The sequence below is a fragment of the Astatotilapia calliptera genome, chromosome 11 (genome assembly GCF_900246225.1).
Source record: "Astatotilapia calliptera chromosome 11, fAstCal1.2, whole genome shotgun sequence".
NCBI lineage: Eukaryota > Metazoa > Chordata > Actinopteri > Cichliformes > Cichlidae > Astatotilapia > Astatotilapia calliptera.
In genome coordinates, this window is record NC_039312.1 from 7,597,255 (window position 1) to 7,617,051 (window position 19,797).

Genomic DNA, 19,797 nt, shown 5'->3' on the forward strand with positions numbered 1-19,797 from the left:
CTATGGAGAAGAAAAAGATAGATGGAAAAGAAACAAGGCCATTAAAGGATATAAAGGAACTGCACTTGCCTGTCCAGTCTTTGACGACCATATAGAGAAAGAACTGGCAGAACATATAAAGGCACAAGCAGCTTGATGTGTTCATTTCTTTGTGCATACTCAAAAGCCAGTTCACGGTATTTGAGTATGAACAAAGAAATGGATCAAAGAGGCAAACGCAGGTTGTGTTGTATTTATTTATTAAGATGAAGTAATTGGGAACATTAATCATAATAATTTTCCCCTCTGGATTACAAACGTCCTTCTGTGACAAACTAAGTTAAAGAAAAATTCATTTTTGTCCTCACGATAAACTGGTCAGTCCGGCCAGCAGATCACGTGCTGCGTGGTCTCATTTGTAGTAATTTCTTCTTTGTCTTCTTCTGGCAACCCATTTAATTGGAGCAAGGAGTTGTACTGCCCTCTAGTGGAAAAGAATGTAATTGTTCTGCCCGTTACTCACCGCTCGCTTAGAGTAGCTTCTTGGATGGGAAGCTTGAAGCTGTAATATTTACTTAACCAAAAAAAAAAAAAAAAAAAAAAGAAAAGAAAAAAGAGGGCGGATCGTATTGAAATTGGCACAGGAAAGAGAAACAAGTTTGTTTAAGACCACTGAAAACTTTTATCTGCACTTGTTGTCTGCTGGACGTTGCTCTGGAAGGAGAAAGCTTTGGTGTTCTATCCTATTCAGAGGAGACAACGCTGTGAAAATATATTGAAAGCTTGAATAAATATATTGAAAAGTAGAAAAGGAAGAACAGTTTAAATTACTACATAATGTTTATATAAATAAATATGAAAGAATAGTTTCACAGTGGACTCTCCATCATTCACACTAAAACAATAAATATCATGTAAGACAAGGTCAAGTGACTCCATAATATGGTCCATACACCCAAAATCCAGTCCATTTATGAGGTAAGATGGGAAAATATTGTTTATTCAGCAAAATTACAATGAAATTGAATACTTAAAATGACTCATCTTGCAGGAGCTTTCCGGTCTTCAGGAACTCTCTCTGCAGGAGGGGGAGATACAGGAGAGGTGGAGGAAGATCTCAGCCTGGGCGTCTATTGTCTTATGTAGTCTGGAAGATGAGTGGATGGTGGGGTGGGTACAGTTTTCTCTGTGGTGGGGTTGGGTGGACTGTCCCGGGCTCTGTGGGGCCGGGAGGGGCTGCTGCGCTGGGCCCCGGTCTGGATGGGCCTGGGCCCCCTTTCCCTGGCGGGTCGCGGATTATGGGGGTGCCTACTGGGGTCAGCGGGGGAGCTGGCCCCAGGGAGGGGTCACTTGCCCCTCCCTTCCTTCCCTCCCCATCTCCAGCTGCCTCCCTCTTCCCGCTCCACCACAACCACCCACACATGCAGGGCCTTGGAGTAGGGGTATGTCACCATGGTGCAGAGGAGGCTACCCCCCCCCCCCCCCCCCCCCCTCTGTCCCCTTCTGGCTGCCTCTGCCTCAATTTTATCCCACAACTTAGACATTCACATTACTCACACTCTCATTACACATACATATAGGATCTTGGGGGTGGGCACGATACACGGAGTCCAAATTACCATCAGGGTGTACACCTCACCCCTGGCGTCGTTGCCCACCTCTCAATTTTAAATACACGTAGACATTGAGGGCTAGCAGGAGGGACTATGCGCTTACCTGCTGCTCTCTGGCAGGTAGCTCCATGCCCTCCTGGGTTTTAAATGCACCTTAGAACACACATGCATCAACACTACAAGGAGCGGGTGGAGGGAGGTTTGGAGTCTTCTCTCACCCCCGTTCTCTGCGGCCTGCTGGAGCGGGGGGGCTAGGAGGAGGAGTTGGCCGTCCGACTGCAGTCTGGGGTGTGGGGCCTTCCTGCTGCTGCGGAGTCGGGGCGGTCTGCCTCTCCCCACCGCAGGGAAAAGGGTAACACCACCTGGGTCTGGGTGCAGTTCCCCCCTCCAGGGTCAAGGGTACCTAGACCCGGTTTGTAGAGTACGCTTGGGGAGTGTGATCGTGTGTACAGCGTCTCTTTATGTCTGTCTCCACGTTGGTTGAGTGTGGAGTAAGTGCATATGAGAGCATGAGGGTGGGAATGGATGTTTGTGTCTGTGTGTGCCTGTATGTCTGTGTCTATATGTCAGGTTGGGTGTCAGGCGCCACCTCTCTGGGGACATCTCAGGCCCTCCAAGGTTTGGAGGCCTATCTCCCCCCACCACCACTTCCCCTGCCAGTGGTGGACTCCCTCAGACATCGGTGCGTTGGTGGTTCTTTGTGTCTGGGGATGGGCGTCCAGGTACACACCGGCTCACTCCTTGGCGGCCGCTTATCGGGGCCTGGAGCCTGGGGCTCGCTCCGGCCATTTCGGAGGTGGGGTGCCCCCGGCCTCTCGGCCTGGGGCTCGGTCACTCAGGCGCAGCTGGCTGCCGGCGGAGCTCACGGGCGCGTCACTGCAACCCCCCCTGGCTTCTGCTCCGCGGCTGCTGAGTGAGCCCAAGCACGTCCATGCTCACAGGTGTACACACGGGTGATCACACCCACAAACTACACCCTTTTTGGCTCCTACCTCAAAGCACACTGTGTTCTGTTGATCTTATGTGCTGCAAAATAATGTTTAACATTTAGTATTTACTGTCATATTCCCATATATCATTGTGATGTTGTTTATTCTATTACTCTTGTTCTCTTCTGCTTGTTTTCTTTTTTCTTTCTCAGCAGGTGATCCAGGTGATTGATAGATGCATTTTTTTCCTTTTTTTTCTCTGCCCGTTCTGTTGGTTTTTGTTTTTTGCCCTTCTCCCCCGTCCCTCTTCTCAGCTGTTTCTCTTTCCCTCTTTCTTTCTCCCCTTCTTTCCCCCAGTCAAGTCTGTCCCGTATTCAGCAAGTGAAAATAAAATAAACAATAAAAGGTGAATCAAATGGACCATTATGGCAAGGCTGGGATGGTCAATTTGGTAAAGTAAATCTGTTGGGCATCTTTCTTTGCCTTTAGACAATAATTCTGATGCAAAAGAGCCAAACGGGACAGGCAAAAAAGAAAAAAAAAGACTTTTGGATTTTTATGCACTACTTAAATGTACTTAATTTCTCCCCTTTCCTTTAAAATACCTGATATTCTGTAATACTAATAAATAAGTCATGAACTTTATAAAATTACTTGTGCACTACTTAAAATTAAATAAAATAATTTCTGTTTTCTGTAAAAACCTGACTTCTCACCCCATTATTCCAGTGTACCTGCTTTAAGTTATTGCAGTCAAATAACTACACTGAAATTAAAAATAAAATACACTGAAATGCAGTTTAATTGCAGGGGAATTATGCCACTAGTCTCCGATGAGGACAAAGGACTCATCCCATCGTGACACATTAAAAAAGCAATATATTTGACCTTACTATGAAATAAATATGTTTTATGTCAGATGCAGCTACAGGGGATGATTGAGAGCAACTTTTGCAATCGAAGAGCCTTTAATCTGGGACAAAACGTTGTAACAGCTGCAGACAGGTTGTTTGTGTGTGCCTCACTTTAGTGCAAAAGCTGCACTCAGAAAAGGTGCTTTGTGAGGCAATCACACAGGGAATGAATATCCCAAAGTTCAAGTGAGTCAAGAGAAAAATCAAAAAGCTGAGTCCAGTCTTCTGCTCAGTTGCCGCCCTCTAGCTCCAGTCGAGGCCCCAGATTCGGGAGCTGTTCATCCTCACTTTGATCCTTAGGCTGGTAAATCATATTCTGGTAAATTGTATTGTCCACCGGGGTTAGGATTTTGCTTGGTGGCTTGTTGGGGCGTGGAGGGCCCTGCTGTGATGAGAGCAGTGGCTTTTGAGAGTCTCTGTGTCCTGAAACAGGTTTATATGTTTCTTCATAGTTGCCAGTCTCTGCACCCCTTTTCAGCAGGTGTGTGTAGACGAGAGTGTCATCAATCTCTTCGTACACATGGGACTCATCATCTTTACAAGTCCCCAGCACGTCTGGGGATTCGTATCCTGGTAAGAAGTTGATGCCATTAGGATTATAGACAGCAACTTCATAATTGCCTTTCTTCTTCTTCTTCTTCTCCTTCTTCTTCTTCTTGTTCTTCCTGTTTGGCGGGAAAAAAGAGAAGATTGGGATTATTTTCTGTTTTATTCAGCTATTGATGGGTCATCCCCTTTGAAAACACACTAAATAATAGAAATACTCACCTAATCATTACAACTAGCACTATGACAGAAATGACCAGCAGAGTAGCCACTACACCCAGGATGATGGTTAAAGGTGCTATAGAGGAGAAACAATTAACTTGGTTAACATTTGGATCACATTTTCGACTGTGCAGTGGTTGTAAAAAAGAATTCAACAATAAACAGAATTGCTGAAGCTGAAAAATCGTTCAATTATCGTTTATCCTCCCGAGTGTGAAGCTACACTACAGCCTCATATTCCTGTGGTGCCTTACACCAAATGCTAAAGTTATCAAGCTGATGTGATCTGGTCACAGTGCTGCAGTTCTTTTTGTCATAAACCAAAGTCTTGGAAAAATCTGGACCTAGTGATGACGAGGTTTTACCCAGACTATCGAGCCTCCAGCTGTTGGGCAAGTTTGAAATACCTTCCTAACCTGTTTGCTCTGGGGAGTCATGCTCAAACACAGTGTTGTGACCTCCCCAGGGTGTACCCTGAACTGCATAAGTGGAAGAAAACGTAACATTTGGGGCCTTGTTTTCGCTCTCTGTGGTCATCACTTCAAACATCTTCTACATTATGCAATGACAGAGCTTTATGCAAAAATCGATTAAAGCAGTTTTAGATTTCCAAAAGCAAATATTTTCCCCGGGAGTAACTCGGAATAACATCTCATGTATTTATTGTTAATGAAAGTACAAACTATGAATGAGTGAGTGCTTAATCTCGGATTGACACAATATATATATATTTTTTGTCATTGAAGTCAATGCCGTTTTATTTTTTCAGACCTTTTGAACGGGGTGGGTAAGCAGACACCTTGAGGGTGAAGGTGAGTCCAGGAGAATCAGCAGGTGCTCTCTCCATCTCGCAGTTCCTCAGCGTGAGCAAAAAGTCTCCCTGGTTCTGGAGCGGCTGTGTGTCATTTAGCCCCAGAACCGATGTCACCCTGCCTTTCTGGTGGTACTCCACTGCTACTTCCTTCTTCACACAATCTGGCTGTGTGAGGTTTAGAAACTGAAGATCAACCCCGTGTTTGTCTGGGACCTGAAAGTACCACTCCATGGTGTCGTCATCAGGAAAGCTCTCTGGGTAGTCTGGCGAGAGCAGCTCTGAGGAAGAGGTCCCTTTTGGTAAAGTCAGAGAAATTCGGGCAAGAGCTACAACACACACACACAACACACCAAATAAATTGAAATTAAAACAAAAATTGTTAAATGACACTGTAATTTTGAAAGAAACACAAAACAATGAATGTAAACTCACACTTGATTTTTTCCCGCACAGTCACATCAAACTTGTCATTTTGCAGCTTCTGCTCTGCTGGGACGTCCACAGAAAAGCTGCCGCTTTTCAAAACCTGAGCACTGCTGATGGTGCCACTTCTGCAGTACTTCCCCACAGCCACATTGCCTGTAGACTGGAAGGCCTGGAGGGTGTAGGTGTGTCTGTCTGGACATTTCTCAGATGGATTGATCTGTTTAAGACCCGTGTTAGTGAAATCTATTTGGAAAGCTTTTGGCGCTGCGGCCGCTAGATTCCAGGTAAACGTGCGGTTAAAACGCAGCACATCAGTCGAGCTGAAGTCAGTCTGGATGATGTGGCCACTGCATGACTCCGTGGTGCAAGCTGAAAAGAGACAATGAATCCACCCATGCTGTGTTAGTCCACTCAGGACATTCAGTCTCACTGATAAAATAATCAGATATCACACAGACACTTACTTATACGCCGTACAATTTCTATACTGAATACATCTTGAGGTCTGGAGCATTCAAGCGCCACTGACACAGTACTTCCACTGAATGAGTTCAGAGATTGAATACTGCATTTTTTAATAATTGATCCTGTACACACTTGGCAACCTTTGACTTTATTATTATTTCTGATGTTTATGGTGGCTCCTGGTTCAGCAGTGAGAGTCAACTTCTGGGCCCCTGGAAGCAAACAGAGAGTTATAGTGAGCAAAGGGATAAACATGTTGGGTCCAGTATTATATCTGGAAATAACAGAGTGAAATTACCATTTAGATGAGATTAAATTCACAAATACAACTAACTGCAGTGACAGATGAAGCCTACGGCTTGTCTCCTCCTATAACTAAGCAGCTCTGTATTGTGGAACAAGTTAGAATCCAGATTAGCGATCAAGAGGTATAAAATCACTGCGTACTAGCTAATCAGTACTCCAGTGAATAGCTTCACCATTCAATGAAGATTCGTTGGAATCTAAAATCTAAAGTCTTTGTGTTTCCCTGATGAGCATCAGTAATGAATACAAATTATTACATGCAGCTTTACTCTTTAGATTTTTTTATGCCAGCAAACATTTTTTCAAAATTGATTATATGATCATAAAACAGGACACCTACACTGTATTAGCTGACCTCTCACCAAATTTCTATGTATACACAGAGTCTGCACCTGATAGAATAAAAAATCTATTATGGGGCTGATTGTCACAAGGTATAAAACACACACACACACACACACACACACACACACACACACACACAAAAAAAAAATTTAATTAAAATGAAAACAAAAATTGTTACATTTTAAAAGAAACACAAAAAAGTGACTGTAACTAAACTCACACTTGATTTTTTCCCGCACAGTCACATCAAACTTGTCATTTTGCAGCTTCTGCTCTGCTGGGACGTCCACAGAAAAGCTGCCGCTTTTCAAAATCTGAGCACTGCTGATGGTGCCACTTCTGCAGTACTGCTCCACAGCCGCACTGCCCGTAGACTGGAAGGCCTGGAGGGTGTAGGTGTGTCTGTCTGGACATTTCTCAGATGGATGAATCAGTTTAAGACCCGTGTTAGTGAAATCTATTTGGAAAGCTTTTGGCGCTGCGGCCGCTAGATTCCAGGTAAACGTGCGGTTAAAACGCAGCACATCAGTCGAGCTGAAGTCAGTCTGGATGATGTGGCCACTGCATGACTCCGTGGTGCAAGCTGAAAAGAGACAATGAATCCACCCATGCTGTGTTAGTCCACTCAGGACATTCAGTCTCACTGATAAAATAATCAGATATCACACAGACACTTACTTATATGCCGTACAATTTCTATACTGAATACATCTTGAGGTCTGGAGCATTCAAGCGCCACTGACACAGTACTTCCACTGAATGAGTTCAGAGATTGAATACTGCATTTTTTAATAATCGATCTTGTACACACTTGGCAACCTTTGACTTTATTATTATTTCTGATGTATATGGTGGCTCCTGGTTCAGCAGTGAGAGTCAACTTCTGGGCCCCTGGAAGCAAACAGAGAGTTATAGTGAGCAAAGGGATAAACATGTTGGGTCCAGTATTATATCTGGAAATAACAGAGTGAAATTACCATTTCGATGAGATAAAATTCACAAATATGACTAACTGCAGTGACAGATGATTTCTCCTATAACCAAGCAGCTCTGTATTGTGGAACAAGTTAGATTCCAGATTAGAGATCAAGAGGTAGAAAATCGCTGCAGTACTTCGGTAAATAGCTTCACCATTCCTGGAAGATCATTTGGATCTACGTGGGAAGAATGGATGGCATCTAAAGTATTTGTATTTCCCTAATGAGGATCAGTAATTTGTTATTGCAGCAAATTGTTATTGTTCTATAGTCATCATTATATGATCATAAAACAGGACACCTACACTTTATTTGCTGACCTCTTACCAAATTTCTGTGTATGCACCGAGTCTGCACCTGAGAGAATAAAATAAATCTATTACGGGGCTGATTGTCACAAGGTATGGAGTAGGTTGTCCCTGTAGTTATCAACGGGGTTTCAGTAAAAGAAAAAGTGAGTTAAAAAAGAATAACAACAACCTTGTATTTAAGCTGTGAATTTGAACCAGTGATAATTACTACGAATTATGTATGTATTATATATGAGAAATCTGCAGTGCTTTAACAACCTTTATTAAAGACACAATAAACACTGAAGACAGATTCCACATCCATGATTTTGAATTGATGTCATTTTGAAAAAGCAGGTTGTTCTGTATATTTGTTTAAACAGACTTTTGGTGCAAGATTTTCCAACTGATAAACCGAATTCAATACCAGGAATTCAATTTGAATAGGGATCCACAGGACATGTGGAACAGCTTAAGTCTACCTTACTACTAAAAGAAGTGCAAACTGTGCATTGCATTGTCATAGGAATGCCTGTATGTATTATGCCATGTATTATTTTGGTTAATTAGAATGTGTATAAAATGTTGTTAGACTTGATTGTAATCTCTTTTATACTGCTCTTTAACATGAACCAAGAATGCCTGTTCAATCAGCTTCATGAGAATAATTGGCAGCTATTCGTTATTCTGGTTAATAAAACTCTCTTATCAAGGAGTGCTCTCTTAGTGCTGCTGTTTATACCTAAGGTGATGGCTGCACATTGGAGCTCTGAAACTTTAAACTGGATACATTTAAGCATTCACATCTCGTTCCCCACAGCCTAATAAAGGAGATGTGAAAATTGCTTCAGTTTCTCAGCAGATCAAGGTGAAATTAAATTGATTGATTGAACAGGTATTCTCTGTGTCCTCTGTTCTAATAATTACAACAAAAAGTTTCATTAGTGCTGCTATCATCTTAAATATATCAATAAAAGTTTCTGGAGGTCATCCAAGGTCCACCAGCCCCTTTCTTTACTGTGAAAAGGTTGTGAAACATAAACCAGTATTGTATACATATATATATATAAAACAATCGCGACCTTAACACATGTTGTAGATGAGAGAAGCAGTGAAAACACGTCGCTTCCAGCCAGAGAAACTCGGGGCATAACCGGCTGTGTTTTAGTTTTTAATCTGTCAGCTGCGGACTCTGTGAGAGTAAAGATTAACTATAAAAACACAATGATTTAGGATCATACTTTAATGCGTATAAAACAATAACAATAAAATTTTTCATTATTAAGTTGCGTTTTAGAATCTGTATATTTCTGCTGTTCATCGGGGAAACACAAAGACTTTGGAAGCCATTAAAAACAAAAGTCTCATGTCCACACTCAGAGGTCTCAGAGATCTTCCGGGAAATGCTGCGCTATTTTCTCGAAAACTAATCAGTCAGTGGTGATTCATACCCACTGATCTCCCGTTGACCACTTCCGCTGTGGACTCGTTATATGGCGTGGCGATTTACCGAAAACAGCCGTACTCAGTATCACCTGACACTCACGCTCTGAGAGCTTCTTGAAAGGGATTTTCTTGCTTCAGCTGTTTTCAGCTTCTGAGTGACATTAGTGTCAGTATTTAACGGACAGATCCACCACCACACCAAATCTCTCCCACTGGTTCATATTTAAGTTTCAGGTTACCTGACACGGTGGAGACAGTGAATGTAAGAAGTAAAATCCACAGAAGGGCCGCGCCTGTTGATACGGACATGCTGCCCTACAGTGACGCTCTGAAACCTTCAATCCTGGGGTGTTAACTGAAGCTCAGCTAGTTGTTGTTGACTCCTAATTGTGAAAGTGTGCCAGCAAGGAGGGAGTGTTTACGCAAGGTAAAGATTAAAGGCGCGGTCAGGAGGACCATATTGGCAGGTATAGGACACAGATGCGTTAGGACAGCCCTGTAGCCCAGTAAAAAATAAAATCCTGAAAAGTATCATGGAGAATTTTTAAAAAAGAAGCTAATATACGAGAACTGTTGCCTGAAACGGCAACTCACCCTTAATCACGTCATTTCAATAAAGATGTCACGATTTAAGATCGCATTGTTATAGAGCCTTAGTTAATGTGAGCAGGACGCCTAACACCTGTGACTGTCTTCTGTTTCTTGTGAAGTTTTTTAATCTTTTAATAGATCGTTGAGTGCAAAACAGTAACCCAAAGGATATATTGAGGTATTTGCTGAATAAGAAATTGATAACTATAAATATGGTTACTCCCAACTGGAAAGATTTACAATGTGGAAACATAAACGATCTTTGAGCTTTCTAAAATTATATTATGAAGAAATCCCCCCCCCAAACGATAAACAGCCTTGTGTGGTTGCTCAACTGTGAGGAAAAAACCCTGACTTTTAGTTTCTCTTCACAGGACAAACAGGTTAGTCAGGATGTGTTACAGTATCTCAGTAACCGTACATACGGTACATGCTGCTCAACCCATTTCCAAGTGGCACAGAGACAAATGGAAACCTTTGAGTGGCAAATGGCATTTTATTTGTAAGTTTGGTGTAAAACTTTCAGACTATTTCCCAGTATTGTTAATGTATCCCAGCTTGTCTCGATTCTAAAATGCAACTTAATAATGAATTATTTTATTGTTATTGTTATATACGCATTAAAGTATGCTCATAAAACATTATGTTTTAATAGTTAATCTTTACTCTCACAGAGTCCACAGCTGACAGATTATAAACTAAAACAGAGCCTGTTATGTTCTGAGTTTCTCCGGCTTGAAGTGCTGTGTTTTCACTGCTTCTCTCATCCACAACATGTTTTAAGCTCATTGTAGATTCATTACTGGGGTTATTCTAGGAAGCAGGTTTAGCTAAGTCCAAGTTTGTTAATCCCGAGATGAGGGAAACTCGGGTTTTCAGTTCCAGAAAGTTAAGTTAAACTTTAACTCTGAGTCAGTTACCAGGGTAACAGAGTCTGAACCTAACCTCCTCACTGGCGGGTTTTCTTCAGCCAACTCCTCGTTCAACAAGAGAGAGAAAGCAAAGAGAAACTGGTAAGAATCGACATGTCAGAGTCAACCATAGCTTCTGCTTTGTCCACATTCATTGACGATATTTTTGTGAAAGCTGTAAGTTTATGTTTTACGTGATTTTCTAGTTGAATACAATGTGTTTGTGTGTGACTGTCAGTGTTAGGTAGGTGAAGAGAGCTGCACTTACAGTATCTACACCTGTGTGGCAAATGTCTGGTAAAGATATAGATAATGAAATGTAATTATTACTAAAATATACATAATAAAAAATGAAAGCTGAAATTGATTCAGTTTAGTAATTTTGTCTGTTCTTATAAAGGCCCTGAATGCTGTGATATATGCCAACTGCCAGATGATCTCAACGTGTTTTACACCAGCTTTGAGACCCCCAGACCTCCCAGACCTTCCCGTCCTCCCATACCCACCAGACCTCCTAGATCTCCCAGACCTCCAAGACCTTCCAGAACCCCCAGATCACCTGACCCTCTCTCCTGCCAGCGGTCTCAATAGACCAAGTACACAAGGTCCTGAGGAAGATCAACCTCCGCAAGGCAGCAGGACCAGACAACATCCCTGGACGAGCCCTTAGAGCATGTGCTAACGAGCTGGCTGATGTTCTCACCTCCATCTTCAACCTTTCCCTCAGCCAGAGCATTGTTCCCACATGCTTCAAGACCACAACTATCATCCTTGTCCCCAAGAATAGCCCAGCCACCTGCCTAAACGACTACAGACCTGTTACACTCACTCCAATCATTGCAAAGTGATTTTGAGAGAGTGGTGATGGCCTACATTAAGAGCAATATTGCACACACTCTGGATCCCCTGCAGTATGCCTACCGGCCCTGTAGCAGCCCTTGGCATCAAGAACGACAGAAGAGTCTCTAACGGGTGCAGCCATTTATTTCCTCACCACACACGACTCATTCTCTGGACGTTGAGCACCGTGAAAACTATAAAATAAGAAAAAATTTATACCCGTACAGTCCTTTTGAACTATAACAATGAGCAATAACAACAATGAGCTTAAGTTAATTCAGGTAAGTTCAAACAAGTAATTCTGAGATATACAGTCACAGATTAAATAAAACAAAAGGGGTTTCAAACAGGGGTTACACAGTTCAGTTAAATAAAATATAACAACAGATCACCTCTCATCACATACCTCAGTCCGCTTGCCAAGGGTGCAAACTCCGGTGAACACTTAAACACTTCGGCCCTGCTTCGGGTGCTGCTAGTGTCGGATGGCATTGCTGCTGCCCTTCACTATTCCTTCTACCACCTGGAGAGTAATGACTCCTACATCAGGGTACTCTTTGTTGACTACAGCTCCACCTTCAACACACTCACAAACTCATCCACAAACTGTCTACACTCGACCTGCACCCCACCCTCTGTGACTGGCTACAGGACTTTTTGACTGGCAGGCCTCTGTCTGTCAGGATCGGCAACAGGACCTCAGTTATTATTATCACAAACACTGGCGTACCACAGGGTTGCATCCTCAGTCCCATCCTCTACACCCTGTTCACCCACGACTGTGTTGCCTCCAACAAAGACAACAGCATACTGAAGTTGGCGGATGACACTGCAGTGATTGGTCGCATCACTGGTGGGGACGCGGCGGCTTACAGGAGAGAGGTGGCCGGTCTGGTGTCATGGTGTGAGGACAACAACCTTACCCTTAAGCGTAATAAAACAAAGGAGATGATAGTGGACATGAGGAAGAAGAAGAGGCCTCACCAGCCGATGTGTATCCGGGAGAGTGAATTGGAGAGGGTGAGCAGGTTTAGGTACCTGGGCGTCCACATCAATGAGGACCTCACCTGGACACGGAACACCACACAGCTGGTCAAAAACGCTCAGCAGGGGCTGTATTTCCCGAGGAGGCTGAGGAAATTTGGTATGTTGGCCAAGATCCTCAGTAGCTTTTATAGCTGCACTGTGGAGAGCACATTAACCAGCTGCATCACTGCATGGTACACCAGTACTACTGCTATGGACCGCAAACGCCTGCAGAGAGTGATAACAACTGCGGAGATCATCAGGACTCCACTGCCCTCTCTGCAGAGCATCTACCATCACAGTCCAGAGGAGAGCTGCCTCCATCCTTAAAGACCCCACACACCCTCAACACGGATTGTTCACACGTATGCCCTCGAGACGAAGGTTTAGAAGTGTGAAATCCAGAACATCCAGACTCAACAACTCCTTCTTTGCCACTGCAAAGAAGGAGTTCAGGAGACTCCTGAACAGCTGACCTACCTCAACTGCAATTTGCATATCAGGACACTTTGCACACTAAGTTCATTTTGCACATTAAGCTACTTTGTACATCCATCTACATCGACATCTGCATACCTCACTTGTCTTCACTTACTTATTTTTGTACTTATTCATTTATCTTTCATTATTTTTTATCCTTATTTTTTTTACATTTGTATTTATCTTAATATCTTATCTTATTTTTATCCTTATTTATTTTGTTCCTTTAACCCTTACTTAACTGGCATTTGTGTATTGACAGCAAAGCAAGAATTTCATTGCACAGAAATATGCTATTTCTTCTGTACCCATGACAACGAACACTTTGAATCTTGAATCTTGCGAAACAATCGATGAGTTCAAAAACCCTCAACCTGGAGGAAAAAGCGCACATAGCCAGATGATGGAAGCCATGATTGTTTGATGGAAAAGTGCCTGAAAAAGCAGAAAAAATGCTTCCGTTTCTTCCGGAGGAGGGACACTGCTGCTTCCTCTCTTGATGTAGCCTCTTCTTCCTCCACCTCTGTTCCATCTTAATTTTCAGCTCTCCTCTGCCCTCCCTCCCTGCATCTTCTAACACCTCTCCCCTTCCTTCTTCATCCTTTTTCTTTTTTCACCTTCATCCCCAACCAGTCCTGACTGTTTCTTTAACCTTTTTTTTTTCAACTTATGTGACAAAAGAATGAACTAACTTAATTTATCCTTTGAGAATTTTTCATCTAATCTTTACAGACTTTTTCAAAAACATTTTCAAACATTCAGATCTGTCTTTTCCTTTTTTGGGAAACCTCATAAATGGTGAACTAAGAATCCTGGAATATGGTTTGAAACATTGACATTTTAGACTAAAAAGGACCATGTTTTGCTTTCTGGCAGCTTTTATTTTTAAACTGGAACACTAATCAGTGCTGCGCTGCACAGTCCCCATCGGGAATCCGCTGTGCAACAACCCTTACTTACCAATGCAGAAATTTCGGACTCTTACATCAGCGGCGCTAAAGCTAATGCTAAAGCCACAGTGACTTTGACAGTGTTCATTTGGAGGGACGTGTTGTTTTATGTGAGACACTAAGTCATCAGAGTGTGCACGGACACTCTACGTTTGACTGATATTGACGCTTGGGTATGGTGTGTGAACGCTTTTTCCTCTGAACTGTAAGTTTTGTGGGAGAGAATAGTTTAGGCCACACACTTTTGAAATGGTGTCCCACCCAGACAAAGCCCCTCCCACTATGCCCCTGCTTTACCACATGAGTCAGATGTAGTGAACTTACTGCAAAACTCTACACACGAATTCCTACATTTATCAGTGCTGACACCATGTGGTCACTCAGAAAGCACTAACAGTCAATAAACTCACATCAGCTCAGCTTTAGCTCAATTACACACAATTAACAAAGTGGAAACACTAGGAGTCAAAATATATCACACACCAAATCAGAAACTTTGATGGATAGACAAAAAAGCCAAAGTCAGCTCATTCAGCTTTGAAACAATGGATCCAAAGACATGCAAAGGAAGAGGTCGAGGAGGAGGACCTTGTTAGTGGATCATCTCAAAGTGTTATGACTTCTAAAATTATGAATAATTTATTATAAATGACCGAGATGAACACGGTCAGATATCAGCCAAACATTTGACAATAAAATGTAAGAAAGTAAAGCCCAAATACCAAATACACTTATCAATTATCTTATAACTAACACTATTTGTCTAAATAATCTCCAACACCCTGGAGAACAACTAGGAGAGTTTAGAGACTCTCCAAGATTATATTGATCAGTGCTTTCAGGATCTCGTGATGAAGAAGACCCAGTGTGCAGCTTCCCCGGCCAAACCTGAGACGCCGTCATCGAAAAGACAACGCCCGGCAGATTCCCCCGGCTCAACATCGCCAGCCGGCAAAGATATTGCCGACATACTGGAGTCAATCGACAAGCGATTGTCCAGTTTCGACGCAAGGCTGTCCTTGGTGGAGATTCTTCACCGAGAATTTAAATGCTTGCGAGAATCCCTGGAGTACAGCCAGCAGCAGGTGGAAACGCTTGCTGCTGAAAATGCCACGCTAAGGGAGTCGGTGAAATGTCTCACAGATAATGTTACCCAGCTCAATAGAGAAAATAAAAAAAATAAAAGAAACAGTTATCGATCTACAAGCTCGTAGCATGCGTGATAATCTGGTAGAAGCCGCTGGAGAGGACGCGGAGACCACGGTAAAAAGCTTCATCAAAACCCACCTGAAGCTGCCGGAGGACACTGTGAAGAACATCGTCTTCGATCGGGTACATCGCCTCGGCCCCATTCGGGCTACGGCCGGGAGACCACGTCCTATCGTGGCCAAATTCGGCCACTTCAAACAAAAGCAACATGTGAAAAGCCGCGGCAGGGAATTAAAAATCAGACTCAGGGAGCATCTCGCCACACATTTTTTCTCTCTCTCCTTCTCTTTATTTATGAACAAGTGACGTATTCTCTCCACCTGTCTAAGCAACGCACACAGCATACATCCCTAGTTATACACAAACATCTATGGGTACACTGAGGTTCATTACATGGAATATAAATGGAGCTGGCTCCAGAGAAAAGAGGTTAAAAATATTTAACCAACTCAAAAAACTACAGGCAGATGTTGTCCTATTACAAGAGACCCACAGACCTCTTAGAGGTTCGAATGAACTTAAAACACCTGAGTTTCCCAATGTGTTCTCAGCTTGTTATAATTCTAGACAAAGGGGAGTAGCAATTTTAATACATAAAAATATTAATTTCACTGTACTCGATACAGTTATAGATCCAGAGGGCAGATTCTTAATCATTAAACTATCTATACTTGATAAAAAGCTATGTATTGCAAGTGTATATGGTCCAAATGTTGATGATCCCTCATTCTTTCACGGTTTTTTCAGTGCACTCTCTGAACACTTAGATGGCACACTTGTTCTTGGAGGCGACCTCAACCTTGGACTAAATGAAGACATGGATAGGCTCAATACAGCGGGAACTCAGCGTAATTGGCAGTCCATAAATATAATCAAACAGTATATGAGCGACTTTGGTCTTTGCGATGCATGGCGCTCCCTTCACCCCACCAGTAAGGAATATACTTTTTTCTCACATGTCCATCACTCCTACTCTCGTCTGGATTATTTTTTGGTCAGCAGCTCACTGCTGAACGACATTTCAGACACTGAGATTCATCCTATAGCTGTCAGCGATCATGGTCCTGTATCTTTAACACTAATGCACAAGAATAATACTACGCCAAGAAAAAACTGGAGATTTAATATATCACTACTTAAAGATGAAGACTTTATTAAATATTTTAAAAAAGAGTGGACTTCATATTTGGACTATAATGACACTCCCGAAACATCAGCTTCTGTTCTATGGGAAGCAGGGAAAGCTGTGATGAGAGGTAAAATAATTTCTTTCTCATCACATAAAAAGAAAAAAGAAAACAAAAATATTCAGGAATTAGAAAAAAACATCAAATCACTAGAAGAAGCCTACGCGTCCCACCAAGATCAGGAAACATTGAACAAAATACGCAAAACAAAACTAGAATTAAATGAGATAATTGATAAAAAAAACCAAATTCTTAGTACAAAGACTACGCCTACAAAATTATGAACATGGTAATAAATCCGGTCAATTTCTAGCAAACCAGCTAAAAATAAATAAAGAAAAAACAACTATATGTGCTGTTCAAGATTCATCTGGGAACACAATATATGATCCGATACAAATAAACAACATTTTCAGGGATTTCTATAAAACGTTGTATTCACCACAAATAAACCCATCTAAAAAAGAAATTGATCAGTTTTTGGACAACATAACTCTTCCAAAATTATTAGACACTCAAGCAATGGCACTGGATTCACCACTGACACCAGGTGAACTCCAGGAAGCCCTGATAAGTATGCCCAATAATAAGGCTCCAGGTCCAGACGGCTTTCCTGCAGAATTCTACAAAGAATTCTGGTCGATTCTAGCACCAGTTTTCTACAGAACGTTGTTGGAAATTAAAGAAAAGGGCAGACTTCCATCAAATATGAATTCTGCAAACATTAATCTCCTGCTAAAACCAGGCAAAGACCCTGTATATCCCTCAAGCTATCGTCCAATATCCCTTATAAACGTAGACCTTAAAATAATCTGCAAAGCTCTCTCAAAGAGACTGGAGAAAATAACCCCCCTCTTAATTCATCCTGACCAAACTGGTTTCATAAAAGGTAGGCACTCATCAACAAATACACGTAGATTACTTAATTTGATAGACTACTCATACAGTAAAAACCTAGAAACTACAATATTCTCTTTAGACGCAGAAAAAGCATTTGACAGAGTTAACTGGAAATTTCTATTTGCAACTTTACACAAATTTGGTTTTGGATCCTCTTTCATAAACTGGTTAAAAATATTATATAATTCCCCAACAGCTTGTGTTAGAACAAATGACCAGACATCCTCCAGCTTCTGTCTCTTGAGGGGCACCAGGCAGGGATGCCCACTCTCCCCTTCACTATTTGCAATTTTTATTGAACCACTAGCAGCAGCAATTAGACAGAATTCAGTAATTAAGGGCATAAAATGCAAGAACGTGGAACATAAAATCAGCCTTTATGCGGATGATGTGTTACTCTTTCTCCAAAATTCACAAACCAATATCTCTGGGGTGATTGAATTGATAAACTCTTTTGCAAGAATATCAGATTACTCAATTAACTGGTCAAAATCTACAGTTCTACCGATTAATTGCTCCCTCCATAATTCCTCTTCTACACCACTGCAATCGGGAAATATAAAATATTTAGGTATTAATGTTTCTCCCAAGCTTGCAGATCTAACTAAATTAAACCATATCCCACTTTTAAAGAAGGTAGAAGATGATCTGGCTAGATGGAAATGTCTACCCATATCACTCATGGGAAGGGTTGCCGCTATAAAAATGATGGTCTTACCAAAAATAAATTATTTATTCTCAATGATCCCAACTAAACCGCCACAAGATTGGTTCAGATCTCTAGATTCATGTATGTCCAAATTCCTTTGGAAAAATAAACCCCCACGTATAAGCTTAAAAACACTACAAAAGACCAAGGATAAAGGAGGACTAGAACTGCCTAACTTTCAGCACTACTTCTTAGCCAACAGGCTTCAGTTTATCTCAGGATGGCTAAAACATACCCTCTTAGATGAACCTTGGCTAGATGTAGAACAAGCACTTTGCAATAATCTAGAGATCTCAGACCTACCATTTATCAGCTCAAACATCCAACGACATGAATGCTTTAAAAGCATCAACATCAGCTCTTCTCTGACAGCATGGTGGTTTCTAAAATTGACGGCATCTTCATTAATCCCATGCAAACGTACACCTATCTGGAACAACCCTGACATATTACAAAACAATAATATGATAAACTTTTCAGATTGGAGTGGTAAAGGAATCAAATATTTAGAACATATACTAGAAGGAACAGAATTTATTTCATTTGACGGACTAGTTACACAATATGGGATCAACAAGAAAAGATTTTTAGAATATCAACAAATTAAATCCATAGTAAAAAAGAAATTTAAACCGGGTCAAGTTGAACTACAAACACCACCAAGTGTGGTTCAATTTCTTACTCTTAAAACCCCCAAATTACTATCCAAAATATACAGAATGCTTTCTAAAACAGATGAATAAATATCACTTCCTATTGCAAAATGGGAAGCGGATTTATCAGTTAACTTAGACCTAAACTTCTGGTCTCAGATTTGCTTAAAAACCTTTCATCTAATTAGAAATCCCAGTCTTCAATTAATTCAATACAAAATATTACATAGAGTGCACTATACAGGTCATCGGATGTTCAAGATGGGCTTTACGTCTACCAACAACTGCTCACACTGCCAAACCAATTCACCGGACAATTATATCCACGCTCTTTGGTTCTGTCCACCAGTTCAGAAGTTTTGGCGCGAGATATGTGAAGACTTATCGAAGTGTCTTAAATGTAACATTCCAACTTCCCCCTTAGTGTGTTTGTTGGGCAGCTTAGATAATGTCACTTCAGAAAAGAATATAGCCCATATGGTTTTCACTGCCCTATGCATAGCCAAGAAAACTGTCCTCATGAACTGGAAAAATAAAAATAATCTTAATTCTAACCAATATAGAAATTATCTATTAGATTACATTAGTCTTGATACAGCCTCTGCCACCACATCAGATCAATTGCTCTGGGCTCCTTTGATCAGCTCCATCACCTAGTGGGGGTGGGGGGTCATAGTTTGGTCCCGCCTTCACTGTTGTGATTGGTGTGGGGGTAGGGACAAGCTTAGGGCGTCGGGGGGTTCCCTGGAGGCATCTTCCTTGGGGGGCTCAACCTGGGGTAGCGGTCATGTCCGGTTAGGGGCTCTGTTGGCTCTCAGGTGACTGTCGTGCAGCGGGGCTAGGGGAGGGTCTGTGCTGACGGACGTGGGTTACTGACCTGGTAGCCTGGCTGCCCCTGGGAGGGTCTGGGATGGGCGTGAGGTTCTGGGGGCGCTCCATCTCTGGGCTGGGGCCCGGGCCGGGCCTCGGGGGCTTGGGTCCTGGTTGATGTGTTGCCGGGGTTGTGGGCGGGTGGGTGCATGGGGGCCCAGCCCTGGAGCAGGGTGCCGCCGGTGCATCGAGCCACCTG

At 42.1% G+C, this 19,797-nt stretch overlaps 1 protein-coding gene across 1 annotated transcript; it reads right to left on the bottom strand.

The window, feature by feature from the left end:
- Positions 1-3,293: 3,293 nt before the first annotated feature.
- Positions 3,294-9,647, bottom strand: LOC113032256 (CUB domain-containing protein 1-like). Its single transcript, XM_026185052.1, has 8 exons — positions 9,512-9,647; positions 7,238-7,450; positions 6,780-7,142; positions 5,908-6,120; positions 5,450-5,812; positions 4,975-5,343; positions 4,204-4,279; positions 3,294-4,100 (listed from the first exon to the last, which is right to left on the bottom strand). The coding sequence occupies exons 1-8, from the start codon at positions 9,579-9,581 to the stop codon at positions 3,665-3,667; spliced, it is 2,103 nt and encodes a 700-aa protein (XP_026040837.1). The 5' UTR covers positions 9,582-9,647; the 3' UTR covers positions 3,294-3,664.
- Positions 9,648-19,797: the final 10,150 nt, after the last annotated feature.

Excerpts from the sequence above, each read along its gene's own strand:
- LOC113032256 (XM_026185052.1), bottom strand. The coding sequence starts at position 9,581 with ATGTCCGTATCAACAGGCGCGGCCCTTCTGTGGATTTTACTTCTTACA. Across the intron at positions 6,121-6,779 it reads TGTGCGGGAAAAAATCAAGT|GGGCCCAGAAGTTGACTCTC; the intron begins GTGAGTTTAGTT and ends GTTTGCTTCCAG. Across the intron at positions 4,101-4,203 it reads GTGCTAGTTGTAATGATTAG|GAAGAACAAGAAGAAGAAGA; the intron begins GTGAGTATTTCT and ends CCCGCCAAACAG.